General features: G+C 40.9%; 1 protein-coding gene and 1 long non-coding RNA gene across 10 annotated transcripts in view; one reads left to right on the top strand and one right to left on the bottom strand.

Moving 5' to 3' along the window:
• LOC138066380 (uncharacterized) overlaps positions 1-2,133 on the bottom strand; it is a 37,919-nt gene extending 35,786 nt beyond the window's left edge. Inside the window, exon 1 of the long non-coding RNA XR_011139805.1 lies at positions 1,947-2,133. This is a non-coding gene — a long non-coding RNA (uncharacterized lncRNA). The remainder of the gene's footprint in view (positions 1-1,946) is intronic.
• Positions 1-25,011, top strand: part of FHOD3 (formin homology 2 domain containing 3) — a 414,657-nt gene that overhangs the window by 235,033 nt on the left and 154,613 nt on the right. For all 9 annotated transcript variants that reach the window (XM_068936172.1, XM_068936173.1, XM_068936165.1 and 6 more), the window contains one exon: positions 10,954-11,048. In XM_068936172.1, the coding sequence (XP_068792273.1) occupies positions 10,954-11,048 (95 nt within the window). The remainder of the gene's footprint in view (positions 1-10,953; positions 11,049-25,011) is intronic.

A 25,011-nucleotide genomic window follows, 5' to 3' on the forward strand; every position in this document is an offset into this window, starting at 1 on the left:
GATCTTGATTCAAGCAGGCTTTATTTTCATGCCATTTCATTTGAATCTGTTGTAGCCCCCACACTGTGATGAGGTCCTTAGGACAGTATAAGAAAGCCTTACTTCTAGCCTTTTTTTTGCTTTGAAATCCTAGGGTATGAATTTGCTATGGCTTAATAGCAGTGAGTGGAGCGTCTAAACAGGCATATTTCTTTGCCCCGCTTTGCTTAAGAATTATTTCAATTTAGTTCAGTTGTCTTCAAAGTGACAAAAGCATCAAGGAAATCTTTAATGTATGTTGAAAATGGTAATTCTGTAAAGCAAACCTTCTCTACCTTTTTGTCGGTAATGTTTCATATACTACTCAAGTGTCCCCAAAACGACCTTAATATTTCTGTGCTCTTTGTTTACTTGTTGCGTTTCTCTCTATAGGGATGATGAAAGCAGATGTGTCTGTTTATAGAAACTTTCTAACTCACTTAATAGGTTGTAGCTCATGTCACTTTAGCAACAACTATTCAAGAAATGTTAAAAATTGCACCTACTTAGTGTTATGCAGTGTTTTTTTTTTAAAAAAAAAACCTTTCTTCTTCTATTGTGAAACTTTTTCACGCACAGTCCCTTATTTTCTTTATGTGATAATGCATTTTGGGAAATGCATTATCACATAAAGAAAAAATGTGAGGATTAAAACAGCTTAAGTACAGAAATAATATAGCTGGAGAAATGTATTTTTTGTTCTCAGTGTAGCTCTTCCATGGTATTCCCCAAGCACACTTTACATTACCAGTTAGAATAAACAGTGTTTGAATTTGACTGAAAACTGGAAAGCTACCTAAGTGTAACTTTTGGCAGCCTGCTTATTAACTTTGCTTCCTCAAAACTCTCTGTGGGAAGTGATGTGAAATATCAGCAGTAGGATTACTATTTTCAGCGATTCTCTTTACTTCATTCAGCTTTCCTTTGGTGCATCTCTGTTCTTCACAGGTATAGGGTGTATTGTTTTTAAGGTCCATGGTTACTGAGAGCATGCTATAGTGTTTGATTTCTGGAGACCAGCTTTTGATCTTCACAGAAATAACTTTACATGCCTGTTAAAATTGTTTTGACTCTATGTAAGCCTCCCTGCCAAAGTTCTAGTTATTTGAAGTGTATTTAGCTTTCTTATCCGATTGCAATAGTCTTATTTCAGGGTGCTAAACTGGCCCATTTTGGGAAAGGTTAGCGCTCATGATAGCAACAGCGTGTTGCTGTATAACAATGTGACTTCAATGATCATAGTTTGAGCATAGTTATGCTTTACTATGACTGTGTTCTTTCAGTAGAGCAATGTTCAAGATTTCAGTTTGCACAGGAATGTCTTTTTTTTTTCCCCTCATTTCTGTTATTAGCCAATAGTGTTGTGCAATCTTGTGTTTTCCCTCTCTCAGCTTCCTGCAAATCTTCCTTTCTGTTTAGGAAAATGTAAATACTTGGAAATGGGGAAAATGTAAATATTAGGAAATGTGGAAAAATAGAAAAGCCATCAAGGAGAATTCATCATCTGTTCACTTCAAAAGTGACAGGTTGCATTCCGAAAGGTTTACTGTTGTCCTAACAAGAAATGCTGTTGAGGACTAAAAATGTTCAGTATGTGAATGCTTTTATATTTCCATATGGCCTTTTTCTATTCTAGTACTAGTCCATTTGTTAAACACTCCAGCTGTGTTACTCCTTCATTTTCTTTTCATATAGGGCAGGAACCTCATGACAGCGTGCTTTTTTTTTTGTAATCATTGTAAAAATACCTGACTGCAGTCAATTAAGTTGCTATTTGCATATAATAGAAAAAAATTTTGTTTCATGTGCACCCTTGGGATTTCTGTACCCCAGGTGCAAAGGCTCAGGGAATCTGACAGTCAAAATAAGCAGTTGTTGCTATAACTTAATCTTGATAGCATTTTCCTCCCCTCACCCCCGACCCGTACCTGACTTTCCTGTGTTTTTTCTGTCTGAGTGCTGTGTCCGTTCTCCAGGCTTAGCTTTTTGGCATTTGGAGGAGATGCTGGAATTCCAGGCAGCTGTGCTGTATGTAATTGATAATGATTGATAAAAGACAGCTCGCACCTGCAGGACCTCTCTTTGTGCAGGGCAAATAGGCTTCTGAGGAGTTCAAGGAAGGGAGCTGCAGAAATTATTTTTTCCATTCTGCAAAGGTTGATTTGTGCTTCTCTCTTTGTACCTTCAAAGTCAGGATTAGTATTGTTTACACAGACAGAAGGCTTACATTCATGGTGATTAATGGGGAGGGGAAGGCCTTGAAATCCATCACATCTAGCACATTGCCAGACTAAATTACTCAATTGGCTGCCAAATAGAACGTCTAAGGTCATTTTCTTTGCATCTCACCTACTGAACTATGTTACTTAGGGTCACTGCTTGTTTAACTGTGACATGCTTGCTTGGGAGTCTAGCTGAATTTCCCTAGCTTAATTGTAAATTTAAGAGAAAAAATTCTTTTCTGGCTTCTAGCTCAGTTTCCTGATCTCTGGGCTATGGATTACTCCTGAATAATTTAAATTCAGTTTGATTTAATTCAATTTAAATCTAATGGAAGGGAGTAAGTACATGACTGGAGGGAATAAAGAAGGTGGAGCCAGACTGAGCGGCGACCGGTAAAGACAAGAGGCAACGGGCACAAAGAGAAATAAAGGAAATTCTGTTTAAACAGAAGAAAAAGAAAATTTACTGTACAGGAACAGGTTGCCCAGAGAGGCTGTGGAGTCTCCATCCTTGGAAGTACTCAGTACCCAGCAGGACACTATCTGGAGCAACCTGCTTTATCTGACCATGCTTTGAGCAGGGTTGCTGAGCTGGACAACCTCCCGAGATCCCTTGCAGCCTCAACGAGTCTGTGGGTCAGTATTACGGCTATCGTAAAGTGCTTGGATGCCTTAGCCTACGTCCTTTATAAAAAGTTTAAAACGCGAAATTAAAGAGGAGTCTCCTACTCATAGAACATTACTGATGTGCGAACTGCTCTCGCAGAGCTTAAAACAGAGTTTGATTTCAGCCCTAAACCGAACCGCTTCCTCTTATGGTGCAGCATCGGAAAGAGTAGTTAGTGCAAGAAGCCGCAGCTCAGGTTGTGGGGTGTGAGCTAGTTGGAGTAAATCCTGAAGTATTCACACGGGTAGTGTCCTGCGCTTACCCGGTGCTTTGGCAGAACACCTCACCTCACAAGAGCTCCCTCTTGGAAACGCACCATCGCTTACTGCTTCTTGAGGAACGAGGTTCCGTGGACCAGCGTCTCCACGGACAAAGTTTTAAACCCACCAGAAGTTTAAGCCCTTCAGGAAAGTACGTAACCTCATACACACACTGGAAGAACGTTTATTTAACGTTACAGCCTATGTTGATTCAGTTAGGAAGCAGCTGAGGAAGCACCTGTCTTAATTCAGCCCTCTATGTAACTCTTATATGTTAAGAGTATTGTCTTTTTTCAGAGTTGCAACACAACATGATTAATCGTGCCAAGCTTTTATAATGATATACAGAAGTCTTCCATTTCAATTCAGTCCATGTAAAAGGGCATTCAGGCGTTCAGTTCAACTGCTGAGCAAGCCAGCTGCCAGTCTCTTCCTTGGTGTTTGCACTGGCACCGGGTGAGTTGCAAGCCCGGCTGGTGACACGGGGCTGTTGGAACAGGGGCGGTTGTGCTGGGCTCCCTGGGCGCCACCCCAGGTAGGTGCTGCCTGTTGTGCGTAAAGAAGCAGCCTTTGCTGAAACGCTTGGCCTTCTTAAATTAGCTACCTCGCATCCTCTGAACTCACTGCGCCTTTTTAAAGGGCGAAACACTAGGGGGAAAGGGTGGTGGAAGGAACGTGAAGGGGAGAAAATTCCTCGGTACGAGCTTTCCTGGAGGTGCAGCGGGTTGACCATCTCCAGGGCAAGGGCTCTCTCTGCTGATTTGAAGGTTAAGGGCACTAAGAACCATTGGGAAGGAGGCTTTGGGGAAAGGAGCAGGGTTTGTTGTGGTTGTTTATTTTTTTAGTAAGGTTGAAATGGCAATTAGAGCTCTTCTAATTAAGGGGCCTCAGAAACGTGCTGCAAAGGCAGCTGACTATTCAGGTACCTTTCCCAAAGAGAGGAAAGGGGAGGGGAGAGCCGCTCCTCCTGCCCTTAGGCCTGGAAGTGAGCTGTGCTCCCCACGCCTGATTTATAGCCGAGGTTTTACCAGCGGTCGATTTCTTGGGACCTGCTCGCCTGTGTCCTTTGCAGCTTACTCTTGAGTGCTGCCAGCGCAGGTGATTGGAAACGTCATGGAGGCTTGGAGCCTTGGGCGCATTCCCCCAACCTCTTGGTGGCTGCAAGCCCTGCTCGGAGACTGCACCTGGCAGCCGACCACTCGTGTTTTCGTGTAGTAATCGGCAGGGAAAGGGCAGCTCTTTGTTCGGGGGTCACCGCGACTAAGGGTATTGTTAAAGACAGACAATTGGGTGGAAGGGAATGTGGAGCTACAGGTCTCTCCGGTGGCCCAGCAATGGCAGCATTATGAATCTCCCTCAGTGTTTCCCGTGGGCTTTTGTGGACGATGGAAACTGTTGCTAGCCTGTGCCATTTAAGAATGTAGCATTAAGCAGGGAGCTTTAACCGACTGATTGAAATAATAAATCTCCGAATATACATGTGCTGTCACTTTGGAATTAAAATAATGATGAAGGCACATTTTAAGCCATTTTTTTAAATTGAGACATTTAAAAAAAAATTTTTTTTGGATTTTTGTTTCTTTTAAGGGCAGGTTGCGCCTGTTGCATTATAGCAACGTAATGTAAACTGCGTGGTCTGTGTGTGCCGCATAAAGGTGCACTGGCTGCGCCGGAGAGGAGCACGGTCAGGCCTCCCCTTTGGTTTGGCTTTGTGCGGAGGTGACCTCCGGCAAGCAGCATCGCTTGAGCCTGTAATCCAGGGAGAATTTCTGGCTGTCACTTTTGTCACTCATTTGCAGCCTAAAAATAGAGGAGTTTTATTATATCTTTGTATGTTTTGCTGTCAAAATGGAAGAAAAAATGAAGATTATGTTTAAAAACCTCTAAGATGTACCTACAAACTACACAGCTGTGAAAATATCTGAACTTTGGATAATATAATGGGTCTGAAACTAACTTTGGATAATATAATGGGTCTGAGACTAGCGGGCAGAAGTTTACGCATCCTTTTGAGCCTTACTGGGTAGAAACCAAAGGCTAGACTTACAAAGTAGTATTAGCTAGCATAAAACCTTCTCGCATTAACAATGGAATATATTTGCATCTGTGCAAAACTATCTTTACAGTTTCCGTTTCCAACTTTTGTCTTGCCTTCTTTTTTGCAAGGAAGTTCAGGTCTTAGTCAAGGAACTGACTATTTAATAGAGTTCCGAAAATGAGTTTCTTAGCCTGTTTCAACCGTGATGCCTGAGATAAAGGAACGAATGAATGAACAGAGGCTAAAAGAAAGCATTAACCAAAGAGTTGAGGTTTAAAGAAACTTTGATAAGAAGCAAAATAGCCACGCATTTGTGGCCAAAAATAAAATTGTTTTCTAACTTCCTGGATGACATTACTGATATCTTTGACAGCAGTAAAGAAATGGGAATAGGTGTATAAATAGCAGATATTGCACTGAAACTGAAACTAAGCGTATCATTAGTAACAGTGCAAAAGAAAAATCCTAAAAACTGTAGCTGATTCTGGCCTTGGGGAGTGAGTATTACTCATTGGGATTAGCACAGTGCTGCTTAATAAGATTGTTTTCAGAAGAAGTGAAGAGATCAGGTCATCCATTTTGTCTGGTGTACCTCTTAGAAGCAAGGACTTGTAGTGTATTTCTGTTAATTTTCAAGTAGCTGGATGGTACCAAAGTTGTATTAGCAGTGATTTTGCATCACCATTGGGATAAAAGGCCTTTTAAAGCAAAAGGTGTACATTAGTTATAATAACTGTAGCTCTTTCAGGCCTAGGACTTTGCAAATTTTGAGGGGCTTTTTTGTTTTATGGTATTCCATAGTACTATCTGAATGTTACTAGTTGGCTTCGGTAACCATTAATGGTGGTACGTTGTGTGCCACCCAAGCAGAAGGGACTGATCAGCTTGAAATCGGTGTTGAACTTGTAATTCATGCTTCAATGTACTTTTTAGTGGGCTGTAATTTAATATCCTGGGATCTTATAGAGACAATAACCTCTTGCCTGGTGGAGTAGTGTGCAAGCACTGTCTATGAAGTGTGTTACAAGCCGAACTAGAACCTCCCGACATCCCGTGTCAGGGCTGAGCTGTAGATTTTGTTTGTTCAAGGTAGTCCCACTTCAGAGCTGAGCTCTTGCCTCTCTCTAGTGCAGAAACATGGAGAAAAAATTTCTGAGGTAGTTTTCCCTTCAGAATAATCACCTTCATAATATAATAATAGATAACAGTATTATTATCTCCCTCATGTAGTCCTTTACTAATTAGTAAAGATGCTGAAATTGTATCCTTGATCAGGATGTGCTCTTTGTTGGAGTATGCCTTTTCAGTGTTCCATATAGCGTAAATAAGCCAGTAATTGGTATGGGCTGTTCCAAATGGGGTGAAAGCAATCACATGGACCCTTCATTTCTCGTTAAATGAGGTGGAAAGGTGTTTTCTCCTATAAGTGTTTGCCGTGCTCCAAGGAGACTAGATTTTTACATTGGTGACAATAAGGTGGAAATCTGGCCAACTGTTCACATGGTAAAGGACAAAATACTGTTGTTTCCATTTATTTGGCACTCATGAAAAGTGTAAATTTGTTATAGCTTATGGGTGTAGGATATAAGGGAAAAAGGGAGAGGAGGTCCTAGGAAAAAGCTGTGATATAAAGGATTCTCATTGCACTTTAACATCAGAACTTGCCGCCAGCTGGAGCAAGGGTAGGTAAGAGCATGTCTGGAGGCAGCACCAATGGCAAAGATGATTTTTAACAGCAGACCTTCCAAATTACTGTCATTACAGCTCAGTATAGCACTTACGCTCACCCATCATTACACAACTTGTGGCATGCATCGCTACTGCTGCTTATGAAGTGCCTGCTGAATTTGGGCCAGAAGCTTCCCTGGGAGCTGAAACCTGCTGAGACAGGGGCTGACTTGGGCCCGCGTTATTGTGCATGTTTGTTTGTTCTTATTTAAACAAATGTAATGATAAGATGCATCACTGCCGTAATGCTGACACTATGAACGGTGTTTTGACTCTTAGGAAGCTGAAAGGAAATAGTGTTTCTGCTGATTCAGTGCTGCAGTTTTCTCTAAGTCTTGTGGTACAAATATGAAGTGTACAGAGAAGATGAGAGAAGCAGGTGTGTGGGCAGGAAATAGCTTTGAAAAGCTTGAAGCTCTGGGTGGGAAAAATGAAAGACTTTTGCTCAAAATTATGTTCAGAATGATGGTGTTTTGTGCTAGTGTTTTTCCTCTTTGGGTCCTGTCAATTCTACATAAAAAAGAGCCAAAGAGCGTATCGGTGCCAGTACTGGCAAGTTTTTAGAGGTTTTCTTAAAACCACATAAATTTATGAAGTTTGTGGCGGATCTGCCTTTTTCTAACCTAAGCCTTTCCTAAGAAATCCAGCAATGTTCCACTTGAAAATAGCTATGGGTAAAGTCACAAACTACTTTCACATAAGATTAAGGGTTTGACAAGGGTACTAGGAACAAAGGAATTCCAAATTAAGTCTGCTCCATATTTAACTCTCCTCTCCCAGCCCCCTATTGCACAATAGCAAGCTTTCCTAATGCAAGTAGGTTGTTGATATACTTCCAAAAAGAATTCCAGTTAGCCAAGGGATGGGATTAAATGGATTAAATAGCCTCCTCATTTTTCAGTGAGAAAGGGAGTGTGGTTGAAGGCACGTACAAATGGGTACCTTAATGATTTTAAACCAGGTTGGCCTTCTGAACAACCTCAGGTTGCCTCGCAAATTAGCCTACGCTTTCTTAACGAGGGTCTGCGTGGTGCTTGCGTGTGCACGTTCATGCAGACGTGTGCATGTTGGTGGGTACATGGAGTATGCACTCTGACTAGAGCCTTTTTCAGCAGACTACGGCCATGGGCCAAGACATAAGCTGCAGTTAGATAGAAAAGCTGCAGAGAACATAAAATGGCGTGGGGTGCCCTGTGGCCAGTCTGCCATCCGTCTCCATATAGAGCAACGTTGGTATGCCCTGCTTGGTCAGACCCATGGCCCAGGAGGGCCTGAGAGCCCATCGGCCTGGCCCCTGCGCGAGCGTGTTTGTGGTCTCTTTCACACCGCTTGAATGTTGCGTGGTTGCTAGATGGTACCTCTTCTTCTTCAGCACAGACGTTTGACACGATATGAAGAGAAAATGTTTTCCCTGAACTCTTCTCATGGAATTTGATTCTTTTCCTTTGCTAAGAATTTGCAAGGCAGCTGCTTTCTGCAGAGGGCACCTGCTCAGTATGTACAGATTCTCCGTAGCTTGTTCTTCCATCTAATGAAGGCTGATTTCTCCTCAACCCCATCGTGTCTTGCTTTCATTTTTGTGACTGTAGAGACAGGAAATAACAATGTGAAGCTCCATTCCAAGATCTGGCAGCAGCTGGTAGCTCCGTGTGTGTCAGGAAATTAGTGGAGTCCTGACTTGTATGTGGACAGCATGGCTCCATGGCAAACGTGCCTTTCATCCAAGCTGTTTCATGGCGTTCTTTGTAATTGTTGGTCCTGTGAAACTTGTTGTTACTGGCTGCTGGTTTAAATGGTAGCAGTAGTATTTCACATGTTAATAATTCTCCACCTAGTTCCCAAAGAAGGATCGTGTTGCTGTAAAGATGTAGATAATATCACATAAGTGGGATAGCATCTGATAATGACAGAAGAAGTATGGAGGGATTGGGAGAGGGGGACAAGAGCAATGGTATCCGACAGAAATTGTCAGGAATCCCCTGAATTTTGTTGTGGCTTCTTTCGAAGGGCTACTAATTTACCTTAACCTATTGTTGTTATGAAGAGTCGCATGTAAGAAGCTGAGAAGTAATGCAGCCCAGATCTCACGTAAGCATCCAGGCTAGCTGGTCTTGCGCGTAAGGAGTAGAGTAATTTTCTATTGTGTGCGTGTTTTTCCTTTAAAAGCAGATTTCTTGCTGTCTTTGATTTTTATATTAATTTGGAAAGCATATGCCAAGAGTAAAATGTGTTTCATATTTGTTTCAAATTCAAATTAAATCCCATCACCCCTAACCAAAGAATTTGCTGGGGGGGGGGGGGCGGGGGAGGAGGGAGGGAAAGGCGTGGGGACTTTATCATGGCTTGATCTCATCCTGATCAAAGGCCAAATCTTTTTAGTCTTGAAAGGAAGTAAAAACAAGAATTAAAAACTTTCTCTGATTACTGATGGATAGCAGTGTTCTCCCCTTTCTTATTCTTGTATGGAAACGCTACAAAGAAGCCATTTATTCAGTCAAGGTAATTCTTATCTCTTCTCATTCACTGGCTGCGTCTCTAATTTTACCTTAACACTTGGGCCTGTGTCGCTCCCACCTAATTCAATTCGGTGGAGTTGTGTGCCTTTAGGAGCGTGGTGAATGATTGCTTCCTGCGTAGCAGGGGAGAGAGATGGGCATATCTGAAAGGCAGTACAGCCTGCCTAGGATACCTGTTATCTCCTTGATAGCTCACTCTTTTTCTCTGTCTTCACTGACTACATAGGGAGAATTTGCTTCTAGCCTGGTGCAGCAGATTAAATAAGGGGAATATAAGTACCTAATATTAGGTATTTTTTTAACTGTCAGGAGACCAACTAGAGCAAAGAGAAAAGGAGGGAATTTAACTGTGGTTAACAATGGAAGTTAGCTGTCTAGCTATAGGGCTATGCATAAGCGCTTGCCTAACATTCAGTTCTTTGAAAAAATCCCCTCGAGAAAAAAGCACGACGGCACTTTGCACAACCAACGTTAAAAAAGTTAGCAAATGCTTGGAATGTGTTTGGAAGATTAATAGCGTCCTAGTTTTCCTCACCCTCTGGGGTTCCCCCCCACCCCATAAAGCTGTGTACTTGTGACTTGTCAGGTTGTGTGTTACATAATTGAGTTGTTATGCCAACAAGCCGTGCTGAAAGGTGTTACATCAGTGATTTCTTATTCATCCTACTATGCTTTGATCTCCTGCCATAAAGTGGAAGATCTAACAGTGGAAAGTTTCGAAGATGAGAGGTGAATTTTGCTAACCCACTTTTCATAATCCTTATGAAAAATGTCTTTCCTTATCAGTCAAAAAAGATTTAATAGCTGTTGTCTTTAGAAAGTCTCATATTAGCAGGATTGAAAACTGTGGGATTGTTGTTATGAGATATTTTACTAGCATGTTATGAAATATTGTTTTAAGTGCTTTAGAATAAATGAATGAAGATGTTTTGTTATTCATGCTTTGTTGTATATCCTCACTAAAATGCAGAAGTTAGTCATTTGCAAAAGACCACGGTGCAATGGTGAATGTTTGCTATACTTATTTGTGTTAATTGCCCTATTTTAATTTCAGATTACTGAAATTCGGTGAAACAGTCAACTTAATCCAAATATACTGATTCCAAACATTACATAGTTCTGAAACAAAAGGTAGAAGTGTTGGCTCATGGGCTGTTTGAGTTGTAGATGTTGGAACCCTTTTGATAGTAGTGATAGTAAGCCCAGTGCAGAAGACTATTTGCAGAGTTTAGGGAAAATACAATGTAACGTCTTTTAGGAAAGAACAAGCGCTTGTGCTTGCCTTTGGATGAAATCCACGCTTACTTCATCCAGATGAAGTCAGAAGAGTTACTGCAGTTACACAGGGATGTTGTCCAGCAGAGTCTTGCCCAAAATTTTGTGTTAGCTCAGCTCCCCATGTGTTTGGAAAATGCTGCTTACAGTAAATTGCCACCACTGTTTAGGATTGTAAGAAATATTCAGCAGATCTGATTGTTTTCCTTATCTCTTTCCTTTATGATAGCTTTGGGCCAAATCATGCTGTATGTCGATGGTATGAATGGAGTAATAAATCATAATGAAACCATCCAATGGCTGTACACTCTTATTGGGTCGAAGGTAAGATGTGCTCCCATATTCTTGTTTTATACGTTTGCAGTGTTTTTTAAATGCGTTTTATTTGTATTATGCATTTAGGGTTTAAACACATTGTGTTCTAGGCTCTAAATGATTACACATCTCTGCACAAAAACCTGGACAAACTGGACTGTTACTACTTTTCTAGTATTTTATGCTGTTGGCGCGTACTTTGTTTTCAAAAGCAAAGGTAGCTCTTATTGTCTGTGCTGTCATTGCAGTTGACGATGGAGAAGACTACTTTCTCTTGCAGTTGTAGTTCCCAGGACACTATTCGGAAGTGGGATTTTTTTTTTTCTCCTCCTTTCAATTCTATGAAAGCAAATCCTTTTCTACAATTTCCTTTCCATGTTACTTGACTGTGCTCAGCACAGTGGGAGAACAATTTATAGTGACTTTCTGCTTGTGCCTAAAGAGCTTTAAAAGATAAAGGCTGGTGCCTGCCTGCAGAGGGTGCTTTGCTGACCCTGCGTACAAGGAGGCAACAACTGAAGACCTATATCACAATATGTGCCACTCAGGTGATTCGACCCAGTGGAGCAGTAAGTTATATAGTGCACAACCTGCTTTTTGAAGATATCTATCCTGGAGGTTGAGAAGGAAGCAGAACATAAATTCTGCTAATGGCAGAGGGTTTTAGGTAGGGCTGTAACCCCAAAAGGTTATAGGGAGGTAGAACCACTGTTATACTGTTCTGCCATGTGTTTGCTCTCAAATTTGGGCATGTTCATTAAGGTTAACAGGGAGTGCTCCTGCTCTTGTCATTTAGACCTGAGTGGGGACAGACCCCAATGACAAAGTAGCTAGAAGAATGTATGTTGGCTGTTATTAACGTCTTTGAAAGCTCTTCCATAATTGGTGGAGCTGAATCCATAGTTAGAAATATCAGGAAGTTTCCAGAGACTTTTTCTGAAGTGACTGAGCCACAAAAGTTATTGTTGGATACTGTAGTGACATAAAGTCATAGAGATATGGCTGCTTTTTCTTTTCTTTTCTTTTCCTTTCCCGTTTAAAACATTTTTAATAAGAGAAAAAGAGCTCAGTGTCCCAGGGGCCTTTTTTAGCCACTAGAGAGTTTTTGCTACAACGTGCAAATTTTACTGCTACAGAAGATTATCAAGTCAAAACACAGATGCTGCAGTCTTGCAAGAACTGATTTATTCTGGGTTGACTAGCAATATTGGTAGATATGTAAAAATAAGATGATAATTTTGTTTGTTAAATCTCAGGCGTATAGGGCATGGTTAAATGAGCAGTTCATGTTTGGGAGAAGATTAGGAGAAGATTTTTCCCCACGTAAAGTGTTCCACTGTTGGCCAGCTGTCACAGTGGGCACTTTGCCCTCTTGAAACACAGAAAGTTAACCACAGTTGGAAAAACCATGCCAGAAGAGAGGGAAATGGTTTGCCTGGTTTGCCTGATTTTCTGTGGAACAGATGAGAGAGGCAAGCAAAAAAAGAAAAAAGAGGGGGGAAAAAAAAAGAAATACTACGATGTCCATGATTGTTTTAATTCTCTAATGCACCTAATGGGAGTGGGATGAGGAGTGAGAGACATGGCTATATTGCTACCTTGCACATTAAATTCTGTCTAAGTTTTCTTGACCAAAGTACTTTAACTCTCTTTAAGCTCCCGTCTCCCTCCCCCATAGTCAGCTCAAATGATTATCTCCATATCCTGGCTCCGCGCCTGCAGCTAAGGAATGTAGGCAATGCGCTTTGAATAGCTGGATTTCAGGTAGCATCAAAGTCACTTTTTCATTATTATTTGCCTGTGTTGGAAGAGAGCTAAGTCCCTATCTGTGTGCCAAAACTTAATTGAAAGTATGACAAGCTTACTATCAGAATGCGTGGTTTAACAGCTGCTTTATGCACTTAAAGGTGGTTTTGACTTTCTGTTGAAATTTGAATCTGTGGAATTTGCAACATACCTACAGTCTAATTTGCAGTCCTGCTATGCTGGTTCTTTCTCTGCAGCAACGAAGGGGGAAAGTCTGTTAACATTGCTGAATAAAAAGGAATAGTAAAATTGCCAATTAAGTATGAGGACAAATCCCTTTAAGAGGAAACAGAAGGAATACAGTCATTCAGCTGCCGCAGCTGTGGCTGGACACATTTCTTGTCCTCTCAAAAACTCTGAAGAGGTTTAATAAACTCAGCAGTAGAGGTGGTTGAATCTGTTCCACTGCAGATTTTTTCTGTCAAATTTTATAATGGTTCTGACCCTTTAATGTTCCTTGCTCTGCTCTATTTGTATAGGGCTGCTGGCTCTTTCTACATTGCTCACTTAGGATAGTATATTATTGTATATGCTTTTCCACATCAGGGGACGCATTCAGCAGAGGACCTTAGAGTTTGTCACGTTCAGCCAATGCAACAGCTATTCTTTTGGCACTTGCCTCCAAGTTCACGTCAGTAATACTTCCACATGGAGATAGGGGAATGGGAGAGAGGATTAAAAGTGGAAATTAGCCAGAAAGAAGGAACATAAATGATTTATGGAAAGCCTGTATAGGCTGTTACCATTATATTTTTCACTCCTGCTAATTCTACTGTGGTTTTAGCCCTCAAAGTATCAATAGCTACTTATATAGATGGATTACCAAAAGTTGCTGATAATTTTAGCAGTGTATGCTCACAATTTGCTCTGAACTCAGTTACTGGGGGGGAGGTGGTTAAAACTCCAGCGGTGTGGCTGCACTAATACTGCTGCCCTCTTACTAGGTAAGGTGCACCTCTAGTGTCAGGGTGAGGAATTGAAGAGGGGAGAAGGTTAGTCTTAGATTACTCACATGTGCTAGTGGGGGAAAAAGCCTCCTGTTTCAACTTGGTATTATATACGTGGTAAATTGGAAATATGAAGTTAACAGCGCCCTTCCTCTGCCATGTTATGTAAAGGGAAGAGCATCTAGCAGCAAATCTCAAACTCATAGGGCTACTGCCAGTCCTTTGCAAGACATGTCCAGCTACTGTGTGACCGTGGCAATGTGACTTCCTTTCTGCAGACTGCCTGTAGATTCCTTTCCAGTCATCAGCGGCTCATAGATCCCTGCCATAAAACACTTAGCACGTAATCCCAATTTCAATGTGTATCACTACAATTTCATCATTAGTTACAGAGGCAGCAATTCAGCAGTCTCTCCCTGTTGAACAAAGCATTCAAGTATGTACTTAATTGTAGGTGTATGGTTACATTCTGTTGACTTCAGGGGAACTTGAATACATAACTGAAGTCAGCAGTGTGCTGCTGTAATGGCACAAAAGAGGGCTATAGCAGGGCCAAAGATCTGATCATCTTATATAGGCTGGAAGTTATGTATATAGGAAATATCTATGTCAACCACATTTTCTTTTGGCATTCCTTGGTAACTTGGAGCATGGATTCAAGATATTTTGTTTTAACACCTCCCCCCAACCAAAAAAGGCTATGAGTCAATGAATTCTCGCTAATACTGCTTTCAGTATTTTGGGGGAGGTGAGAAATTCTACTTAGAAAGAAAGAAAGAAAAAAAGCAGAGAAACTAACCTATCAAAGATCTTGCCATAGCTGTCCACAAGTCGTAATGTAAACCTTAGTTCAACTTCACAGCATCTGGGAAATGATATTCTGCCACTTTCTCGGGGTTCCTGCCAGCTGTACGTTGCTGCTGCTGAGGTTAGAATCAAGTCTTTGCGTCAAATTGCAAGTTATGTTTAGCCTGGTTGTAAAGGATGCTGATGCTTGCATGCACACCAGCAGCTGGCACCACAGAGCTCGCTCTCACTAGTAGAGTCCTGGGGAGCAGGTGATGGCAGGGGGTGCTGGAAAATTTCCCTTACCTACAACAAGGGACCCTAGTGATACTGAGTTCTTATAATGTATTTTTTCATCTGTTAGTGTGTATAAGTTAATGTATGCTAACTTCCACATGCATTTGTATTCACTCCGAATTGTTGATAGAAAGTGCACAATACCCTATCTGATTTCGGTGCCTTACCCTCTCCAGGACTAGTTACTGAGTGTTTACAAAAAGGTGCACTTCTGAGCAAAACCTCTTGAGCAAAACCAGGTGTGTATGTTGTCCGCTAGAGGAAGCAAAAGTTCTTCAGCATCGCAAACCCGCCAGCTTTTGCTGCTGCACACTGGTCTTCCCATGTATGTACAAGGCATGAAGCATTCCAAAACTTCAATCTGGTTTCACCTTACCCCCTGCTCCCATTTCTGAGTGCTACTGATAATGATTATTTTTCCCCATTTGATGATCCAGGCTGTTCTAATTTCCCTCAGGAGAACTAAAGCCCCTTTTTGGCATTGTTTTCGGTGGAAAGTAATCCATTTTCAAAGTGGTGCTGGGTAACCCCAGAAGACTGGGTGGAATGCTCGGCCTCGGCTGATACAACAAGGTTGATTAAAGATTCCTATCTCACATATTGTTTTAATTTTTTTTTCTACTTTGCTTCTGTCTGGGTCCTATATTGCAAGGTTAAATATGAATTTTATCTAGCCAGCTATCCCTATGTGAATCTTTTGCTTCCTTTGCTGTTAAGTGAGGACTTTTGTAATATTTTAAATATAATTCAATCTAAAAGAAGAAAAACAACAATCTTAAAGCGAAGGAAACAACAGACCGCTTTTTAAAAAAAAATATTCAAATGGGACATAGCTGCAGTGTGAGAACTTGTTTATTCCAAAACAAAAATTATGTTTCTAAAAGAAAACAGTTTGGTAGAACACTTTCTCCTATACAGTTTTAGTGGCGTGTTACTACATTAACACTACTTTTAGGTCATTTCAGAAGAATTTTGAGTGAAACGGTACTCTTAATCACACATAGCACTTAACTTATTTTTACAAGTGAATCAGTTAAGGTATGGAGAGATAAATACTCAATTTAAGCACTTGATTAAATTGGTTTCTGCTCCACGGATCACTTGCACATGTGCTCAACTGAAGGCATATGGTGTTCTCTGCTTATGACTTGAGCATCAGCTTTTCTTTTTCTCAAGGAATTTCTCACCAAAACTTATGCAAATAATGTTAAAGTGGATCTACAACAAGCAACAAGTGATTTATAGTTATGGGGAAAGTTACAGATGAAAGGGAATATGAATAGGCCTAAAAATAGGATCTTGAGTAGCACTGAAGCCCAAAACATGTTAAATTAAATCACCACCAGAGACTGGATGGTAAAGCCTCTTTATGAGGTTCTTGGAAATGTGATGTATTTAGATTTCATTAATTTTTCTGAGAAAATATTTTGTAAATCATTGTGCATATGGATGGCCTGTCCCGAGTTAACATTGCCTGGCTGCTGAAATGGCACATACGTAGCAATTACACTGTAGCATTATCTAGTGTTTTATTCTTAGTGCACATGGAAGGTGATCTAGAGAAGCTCGCCTGCTAAAAGTGTTAGGCATTCAAGACAAATCACACACCTCGGAGACCTACTTTAATTATTTTCACGTGCTGTCTTCTTCCTGACGTGCTGCCTCAGTGTTAATGAACTCTTTGCAGCCCCTGACAATGAGACGCTGTATACAGCTCGTGCACAAGCTACACACATGACGCTGAGGCTCTTGCATCCAGCTGGAACTCGGATAAATCAGTATTTTCATTCTGTTTCCAGGTCTGCCATAGGCAGAAATATCGATGAGTTGCCAGTCTTTCAGTTCTCGGCCTCCTTTGCTTACCAGGAGGGTTTGGAGCAAAGTGGAGAATCTTATGTAGAGCCCCCAAAGCAACGTGGTCTTAGCCATCACCCATACCGTGCTCAGGATCTTGAGCTGTGAGGAATAGGTGCAACTGTTTTGAGTTCAGCGAAATTGTAGTTGGTCATATCCGCTTTGAGTCTGGCTCTTAAATTCAATCTGAGATGCATTTAGCCATTATTATAAAAACGGTAGTGTGAGAGAGAAACAAAACCCAGGGTTTATAGGAACTTAACTGTCCTACTTCCTGCCTTTCAAGAGCTTGAGGCAATGCTCACTGAAGCCAGTGGAAAGCTTCCCTAGGTCTTTCAGTCAGAATCTGCAGCAGCACTGTTTCATGAACATCGTTTATTTTGAGTTGTATTTAATTAGTGCTTTGAAGATAAGGATCAGGATGTTGCCATAAACTTGGATAAGCCAGCCAATGCAGACTACATTTTATTCTCACTTTGCTCTGTCCTACGTAGCAGACAAGCAGTTTGCTGCTCTTTTTTACCATAGTTACAGATGAAGTTTAAAGTCATTCTGTCAAACATAACGATTTGCAGCAGTCCAGTCCTGCAGCAGTGTATACCTCTGTAGCTCAATCGGTTGCACTCACTCTGAGTATTTTGAAGGCATATATATACCCATTTTTCTAGTTGTGTTCAAAGTGAATTTTTGTAGATGAAGACAATGCTAGAAAACATGCAGCTCCGCCACATCTTAACAGAGATCTGATTTCAATTCATTTGATGTGGAGAATGAGAAAATGTAACATTTAACCACTAAGTTTTCACTTAGACTCATCTATTCAAATGTGTATGAGATACTGTCCCGCTAGTAATGAGCGGAATATGCCCAAGTATATCCAGAAAGTGCCATACATTTTTACAGATATGCAGCTGTGTGGTTGTACAGATGTTTTATGAAGAAAGAAAAAAGCAAGTGTTAGACAAGAGTTAGTGTAAGTATTAGTGAAACGAAAGGAAAAACAACATAAAATTGGTGCTAGCTTTTAGAATTATGTTGGTCTCTCACTAAGAAGTTCAGAGTCACAGATCTGTTACTCTCATTTGTGGGCAAGTTACTGTGCAACAGGTCCTAGCTATTAGGCTTTTCTATTAGCTCTTAGTATTTTCTAATAGATATTCAGTCCAGGCTTCCTGTGAAAGGGGAAGGTGGAGGTGAAAGTTTGTCTGTATCATGGCAGCATGTGAGTAAAGCAAATAGTCTCCTTGTCTTTCCAGCATGCCTGAAGCCACCAGTATGGAGGATCTTTGGCTATAAAATCAATTATCTGAATGAGTAGAATAGCAAACTTGCAACCGTGAGTGATCAGATAGAAGAGACTGAAGAAATACAAGAAAGTTGCTCTGAGGATAAAAAGCAGATGGTTATAATCCAAATTTATAATGCAGACCATGAAATGCAAAAGTTGTGCTTCCCTGAGATATTTACGCATATCTAAACATGGAAATCAACTTGGCCAATATAAAACACATTGCTGACATTATGCTGAACCTTTTGAGATAACTAAATTATCATTTTATATGGTAGAAATAGTGTTAGTCCTAAGTAAGGAGTTTAATAAGCTGCATTTTCAGAACATATTTTAAACTTAAAATATGCAGTTATGACCGAATCTGTATTTGAACAGCTGTCTGATGAACTCAGGTGCATGATGCTGCAGTATGTTAGGTGACCTGTTTTCTGGTCTCTGTGCTTAGGTGGTGCAGGGATGTATCCTTTTGGTAGCAGCTGTGGTGCTTGGCAGGGGGCAGGTGGACTGTTGGAAAGCTTTGATGAAAAGGGCAGGGAAAAAACCCTTTTGGTGCATAGTCAGTTATTGAAATGCCAGCAAACGCAGATATGTGAGCTCAGATCTTCAGCTAAGGTGAAGTGATATAGTTTCTTTTAGCTCATTTAGTAGCTGAAATAAATAAATGCAGAAAGCCCAGCTCATGCTCCCCAGTGCAGTACTTTCTCTATTTTTTTCCCATCTTTTATTATCATAATCATTCTCCTTTTGTCTGGTCCGTGCGGTAATGTCCCTGTCCAATTATGTGACATTATCCATTTTCACTGGTGTTGCAGAAGGAGGATGTATACTGCATAGGTAAGTGCCTCTTTGTGCACACACTTAAATGTGGCCTAAGTAGAAATGTAGGTGTCCTGGTAGGAAGTCACTTAGCAATCCTTCCTCATTCCCCTGAGTCCTCTTCTCCAAGACCTAATACTTTCCTCGACAGCTTGACAGCTAAACTTGACAGCTTATGATATTGCAAGAAGAACATTAAAGAAGCACATGAGCAGATCAGCAGCCATTGTCAGTCTAAAATGACCTAGGGCATTATCAAGTATGGCTGTACTTTAGAACAGTTATTGTGCTAGTCTACAGGATGACTGATTCTGATTTATCCAATTATACTCATCATTGATAATCAAAGTCTTGCGCTCATGTCAGTAGAAAATGTCTGTTGTACCCTATCCTTTTATCCCCATGATCTCATGTACCTCATTTCAGCGAGTCACTAGGTAGGTGCTGATTGCTCTATCCATCATAGGTGTGATGAGTAGATGCACTTTTATAGAAGGAATCCTTTAATCATAGTGAGTGGGGGGATTGGGGTCTGTGTCTGCATCATGTGTGGCAGAAGAGAAGTGTACGAGATAAGTCAAGATAAAAAATGAGAAAATGGACCATACTGAAATGATAAAATGGACCATTTGGCACAGAAAGTGCCAAATACAGGCACCTGATCAATATTTATTGCCAGATTGTTACAGAAACGTCACCTTTCCTTCTTACATAAGGAAACCAATATAAGAAACAAACCTTGCATCTAGACTCCTGAAGCTTAACTGAATGCAGTTCTGTGCAGGTGTGTGTGCTGAGATGACTCCTGCAGTTTGCAGGAAGAAAGGAGGTGGTCAGCCTTTTGCATTCTTTGATATATATTAATGCCCTGGCTTTTTATGGCTGTTAGAGGGCATTACAGTCAGTTTTGACTTACTCCCTCAGGTTTGAAGAATGTAGGTAATCTCTCCTTATGTTAACAGAGCTTTGGGTTTACCTTACATATCTGTCGTAATACCTCAAGAGAATTTATTCTGTGACAAGTGTGATGTAATTAATTTATAAGGTATGGGGAAGGTGTTTTTGTTAATCGCTTCATTTTTCTCACTGTTTATAGTAACCTTTTGGAGACCTAGACATAGTTACCGTGTTGCTGCTTCCTCTCCCCGCTATTTTGATGATTATTGAATTGTTATTAAAGATTTCTGAGAAACAGCTCACTGTTGGGGTTGCTTGTTTTTCTAAGAGAACATGTGTTTTGCAGAAAGGCAATTATAATTTTTGAGGAAACAACAAGAGAAATCTCGCACAAACTTCATTCAAATTTTTGGCTGTGTGAAGGTTCCAGACTCCTTTAAAAGTATGAATTGAACCCACTGTGTACTCTGTATCTGCAGAGGTGAAGCTTATGGGATCCTTCTTTTTCTGTAGAGCTATGCTGCTTAATCTTCTTTCATTTTTTTCCTAAACTGCCTAGCTTTTTGGAGCTAGGAAATTCCTTCGGACAGCAACTGTGTTAGTCAATACACCACTGTCTTTATTTTTCCTCTTAAGTTAATCGCTGTTCTGATTGCCAGTGTATATGCAGTAGCGGATCCTGCCGACAGGAAAGAAGCTGGTATCCAGCATTTTTGCAGCATCATGGAAACCTGACTGGAGACAGTTCAGCCTACACAGCCGTTAATATACCAGTGCTTTACTTAGGCTGGAAATGACCCAGCAGCTAGGGAGGGAGTCCCTGCATTGGGAGACCCACGTTGAATCCAGACTCCAAGCACGTTCTCAAACTAGTCTCTGAATCCCCCTGCACCTCAGTCCCTCATCTGGTAAACTGGTATTTGGATTTTACAGCCCGAGGGGAAGAACGTGAGGCAGTGAAGGGACAGATTATATGTGCTAAAGACAGATGCATAGGTGAAAGTTGAACCTAATGCTAATTGTTACCATATCTTTCTTTCTGGCATCTCTCACAAATGCTTGTCATTCCTTTATTTAGATATAGTCATTCTTTAAAGCAACAGTTACTAGCTGAAGGTACTTGGACAACACTTAAAAATATACTGTGTCAAAAATGGAAACCATGTGATGGCTTTACTTTAAGCAGGTAGCGCATGCCAAGAAACCCGCTGAGTCGCAACCAGCTCAGATCCCCGAAGCTTCCTTACTAGGCTGTTGCACTAGGGACTCATCAAGGTTACCTCTTAGATTTTAAGTTGGTCTCTTTGGCTACATGATTTAGTCCTTAGGAAGGAAGCTGTCTGGTTAAATGTGTGGACTTTGATTGTTTTTCGTAAGATCAGTATCAGGATCAAAAGAAAGGCTCTCCGTTTTCTCTTTTTTTTTCCCTAGTGCTCTAGTTTAGATAGTTTAGATCATAAAGCCTTTTCAAAATGATTTCCAGCATACCAGCAGGTTCATTAAGTGGTTCCACAGCACACTGAAATTCATCTCATCTGGACAGGTTGTATGGTTGTATACTGTCCTTCCATCTTACAGGCTTCTCTGATCCTAACAACTGAACAAGGTGTTCAAGTATTGCCCCTCATTATCATTTTTCTTCTTGAAGACCCCATTAAAAAAAATGTTTAGTACAAAAAATATTCTTCAATACAAAAAAAATACTGTCCAATGCCTCAGCCAACGTGGAATTTTTATAGATAGGTTCCTTAAATTTTTGAATTTCTGCTTCTTATTAAAAGATACTAAACTGTGGCATTTGTATTGTTTGTTTATTTTCAGCATCATGTAGCTGCTTCCTCTTTTAGTTTAGCTAAAGCATGCTCTTAATAGAAGCCATTTTTGGTCCACTGCACTTTAGATTTCAATGCGTGGTTTTCAAAATCCATCATTATTCAAATTTTTGTAGGGGAATGGCAACCCCCTCTCCAACTCGCAGTTCAAACACTTCCCTAGCAGAGCTTTCCGAATTACAGGCTTGCTTGCAAAATCTAGAGGGAAAGAATCAGCTGAGAAAAGAGACCTCAGCAAGTACTAATGTATGATATTGCTCCAAAATGATTAATCCCATTAATCATTTGGACTGAGTTTCTGTTTGCTCTATTTTCCTTTAGGCGGACTGCTTTGTCATATTTTTTCCCCCCTCTGTGTCACTGGTAGCGTAACTTTGGCGTAGCCCTCAACGGTTTGCAGTGCTGTGTGGGCAGATCGCTTCTCCTTGCTCTCTCCCTTGTTCTGGTCTAGCTTGCCTGCAGCCACACTCTCCTCAGATTTGGTGCCCATGGGCCACTGTCAAGATCTGCAGCCTGAATGCAAGATTCACCTGATGTAATAATACCGCATGTACTCATTTTGGGGGTTGTTTTGTTTAGCTGCTTTTTTTTTTTTTTAATCCCCTTTGCTCCGAAGGGTGGGTTAGGATTATTCATCATCTTTTGGCTAAACCGACACGGTGTTATGTGGAACAGATGGACATCCCTAGACAGACAAATAAGGGTCATGGCCTCGCGTTTACCTCAAGGCTGTTAGCTCAGCGTGTTTTGACAGGTCTGAGCAGTACCACCCCAGTCTGCAGCAGTTATGACACCGTGGGTATTACAGCCCTGAGAGCATCTTGCTATGCCAGTTATTCCTTAGTACCAGAACAAAAACGAAGCCTGAAAAAGCGTCTTTCTGATTTTCTTCCCTTTCAGGGCGTTGCCCTCTAAAGCTTTTGCCTTTCCCTGAGGAAATGAGTTGCTGTTGGATGGGGGAAAAGGTCAATATTTCACTCCCTGTTGGAGTTTCGGGAGGTTTTAGATTTATCCTCTCCTTTGAAACCATGCTGCTAACTTGCAGCTATGTGTCTGTTTTAATTTTAAACCCTGTTCGGTCCATAAAAATTAGTTTGCTTGAATATCCTGTACCTCCAGAACCACAGGAGAATGCACATTTGGAAATCTGCGGGGTAGATTAATACTTCCTGCCTTCATCTAAGGTTGTTTCCACCCCTGCGTGGATATGGACACATGCAGATGAACACTTCAGGCACAGACATTTTCTGCGACTCTTCTGGAGAATCAGCATACACTTTATGGCAAACAGCGAATGAGAAAAGAGAGCGGGCACAGCACACATCTAGTGCTATGGAGAAGCAGAAAACACTGCAGCTGTTCTCATGAGAAAGGAAGAAAATTCAGTGAGTAGTGAGGAGAAAGGGAAAAAATGCTTTCTGTACCTCTAGAAAAGCCATCCCACAGCACCACCTAGCAGACAGTATTGGGCTCCGATGGACGTGAATAAACTGAGCCTGATGACAGACTAGAACAAAACGTTACTAGGCAGAATACAGTGCTGAGCAGGACTGTGTGCCGTCTGACCGCTGTTCCAGTTAATGTCTAGCGTGGGTCATTGATGCAAGCCGGGGTGTGCTATCCTTTCCTCATACAGCACTTACCCTCTCGTGTCATATTTGTAGCCTGATGCAGCTAATTAATTGCCGCATATTTGATGAAACCAATCTTCAGTTTTTGTGGTTTCGTGATCTGGAGTCACAGTCTTTGGCCTCCTGTTTTGTCTTTTAATGAGCCTATCTAATCAGAGCAAGAATATTTTCAATTGCGTTGCAATTTGTTTGTGCTCTTACTTGTATTAGCCCAACCTGCTAGGGCCCAAAACGTCCATGCTTGCTGAAGAGTATTGCCAGAGCCTGAAGAGCCCTGAGGGCACAGCTGGGAGAAGTGGTGCTAGAAGAGAGTCTCACTGCATCTGCTGGCAGCTGCTGATTTTAAATGTAGCTGTTGTACCTACCTGCTTTCCTAGGGGCGTTACTCTTGTTCCTCTCCAGATTTTATATTGCTTTTTAGCCTTTAGCTTGCTGAAGCTTGCTGATACGCAGTCTTTTGGGAGGCTGTCTAGGCTCTGGAAGGATATATTCAGGGATACAATTTAAGAGGCATTTGTGGAGCATAACCTGTTGTTAGTTAGGCCGAACTACAACAGCACTGATCTTCCTATGGATTGCTTGTCACTAAAGGTTAGAAAAAACACAACTGTAAGGGGAAGGAGTTGTAAGACTTTCTCAGCCTACAAAGATTTTTAGTTTGGCATTATGCACGTGGGCAGATCTGCTTTACTGCTCAGAAGTAGTACAGAGAAATCTCTGGCAGCAAGGCTGAAATCCATTCTCTTCCAGGTTCTGAGATCTTATTCCCCTGGTTAAAGTGGGGACGGGCTATCAAGAATCTTAATTTGCTCTGTAGCATTGGGAAGAACCTATTTTATTATTTTTTTTTTTAAATTATTCTTCATAGCGAAGAACTGTACAACTAAATCCATATGTAGGCACCTAAAATATTTTGACTTTTTTTTTTTTTTCGAGGAAATGTACCTATGCAGTACCTTGGAAAGCAGAGAATCACTTTTACCTGATATTTTCATGATCACTGTAGCAGTATCTTTTAATCCCTACCCACAGTTTTTCCATGGTACCTCTGATCTGTTATGGAATTGTATTGATGTTTAATTAAAAGTTCTTTGTCAAATATTGTGAGAACCTACCACAAAATGTTTTGTTAAGGCAGGAGAAAGAAAATAACACCAAAAGTAAGAGTTTTCTGTGGTTTTAGTACTCTAATAAACTGATGTCTTCAAAAATGGTACTACACTCAGTTGAAAGGGTCAAATCTCAATTACATTTGCTTTTGGCTAAATATACAGGAACCATTTCCATCTACAATACACAGCTACCACAGCGTATTTCAGTTTAGCTTTCTACAATATAAAGGATCATTTTATGCAGCAGTTTATTTTACTGCTTTCATGAACTGCTGCCCCTCGTTAGGGCATCATTGTATTTATTGATTTTTTTTTTTTTCTGCAGTTAACTCTGGACTTGAGACAAAAGTGTAGGTGGTAATCTGTTGTGGTTAGGAAAATGGAAAGGGTTTTAGGGTGTTTTTTCTTCTTCTTCTTCTTCTTTTTCTTCTCTCTCCCACTTTGCTTCTGTGCCAATCCCAGAGAACAGAAACAACAGCCCTAGAGTGAGCTATGATGCAAGTCAAATTACTGCTGATTACAATCTCATGCTTCCACGGATTCAGCTCTTTGAACGACCATAGTGATTACTTGGCTAAAAATTATACAAGTCTTAGATATGGAATAATTCTGATGATAATGAAACTGAAACACACCTTAACGTCCCAATAAAGGCACATCTGGCTATGCAGTGGCTTGATCAAATATGTTTTATTCTCAGGTT

This window comes from Struthio camelus, chromosome 2 (assembly GCF_040807025.1).
Source record: "Struthio camelus isolate bStrCam1 chromosome 2, bStrCam1.hap1, whole genome shotgun sequence".
NCBI classification, from domain to species: domain Eukaryota; kingdom Metazoa; phylum Chordata; class Aves; order Struthioniformes; family Struthionidae; genus Struthio; species Struthio camelus.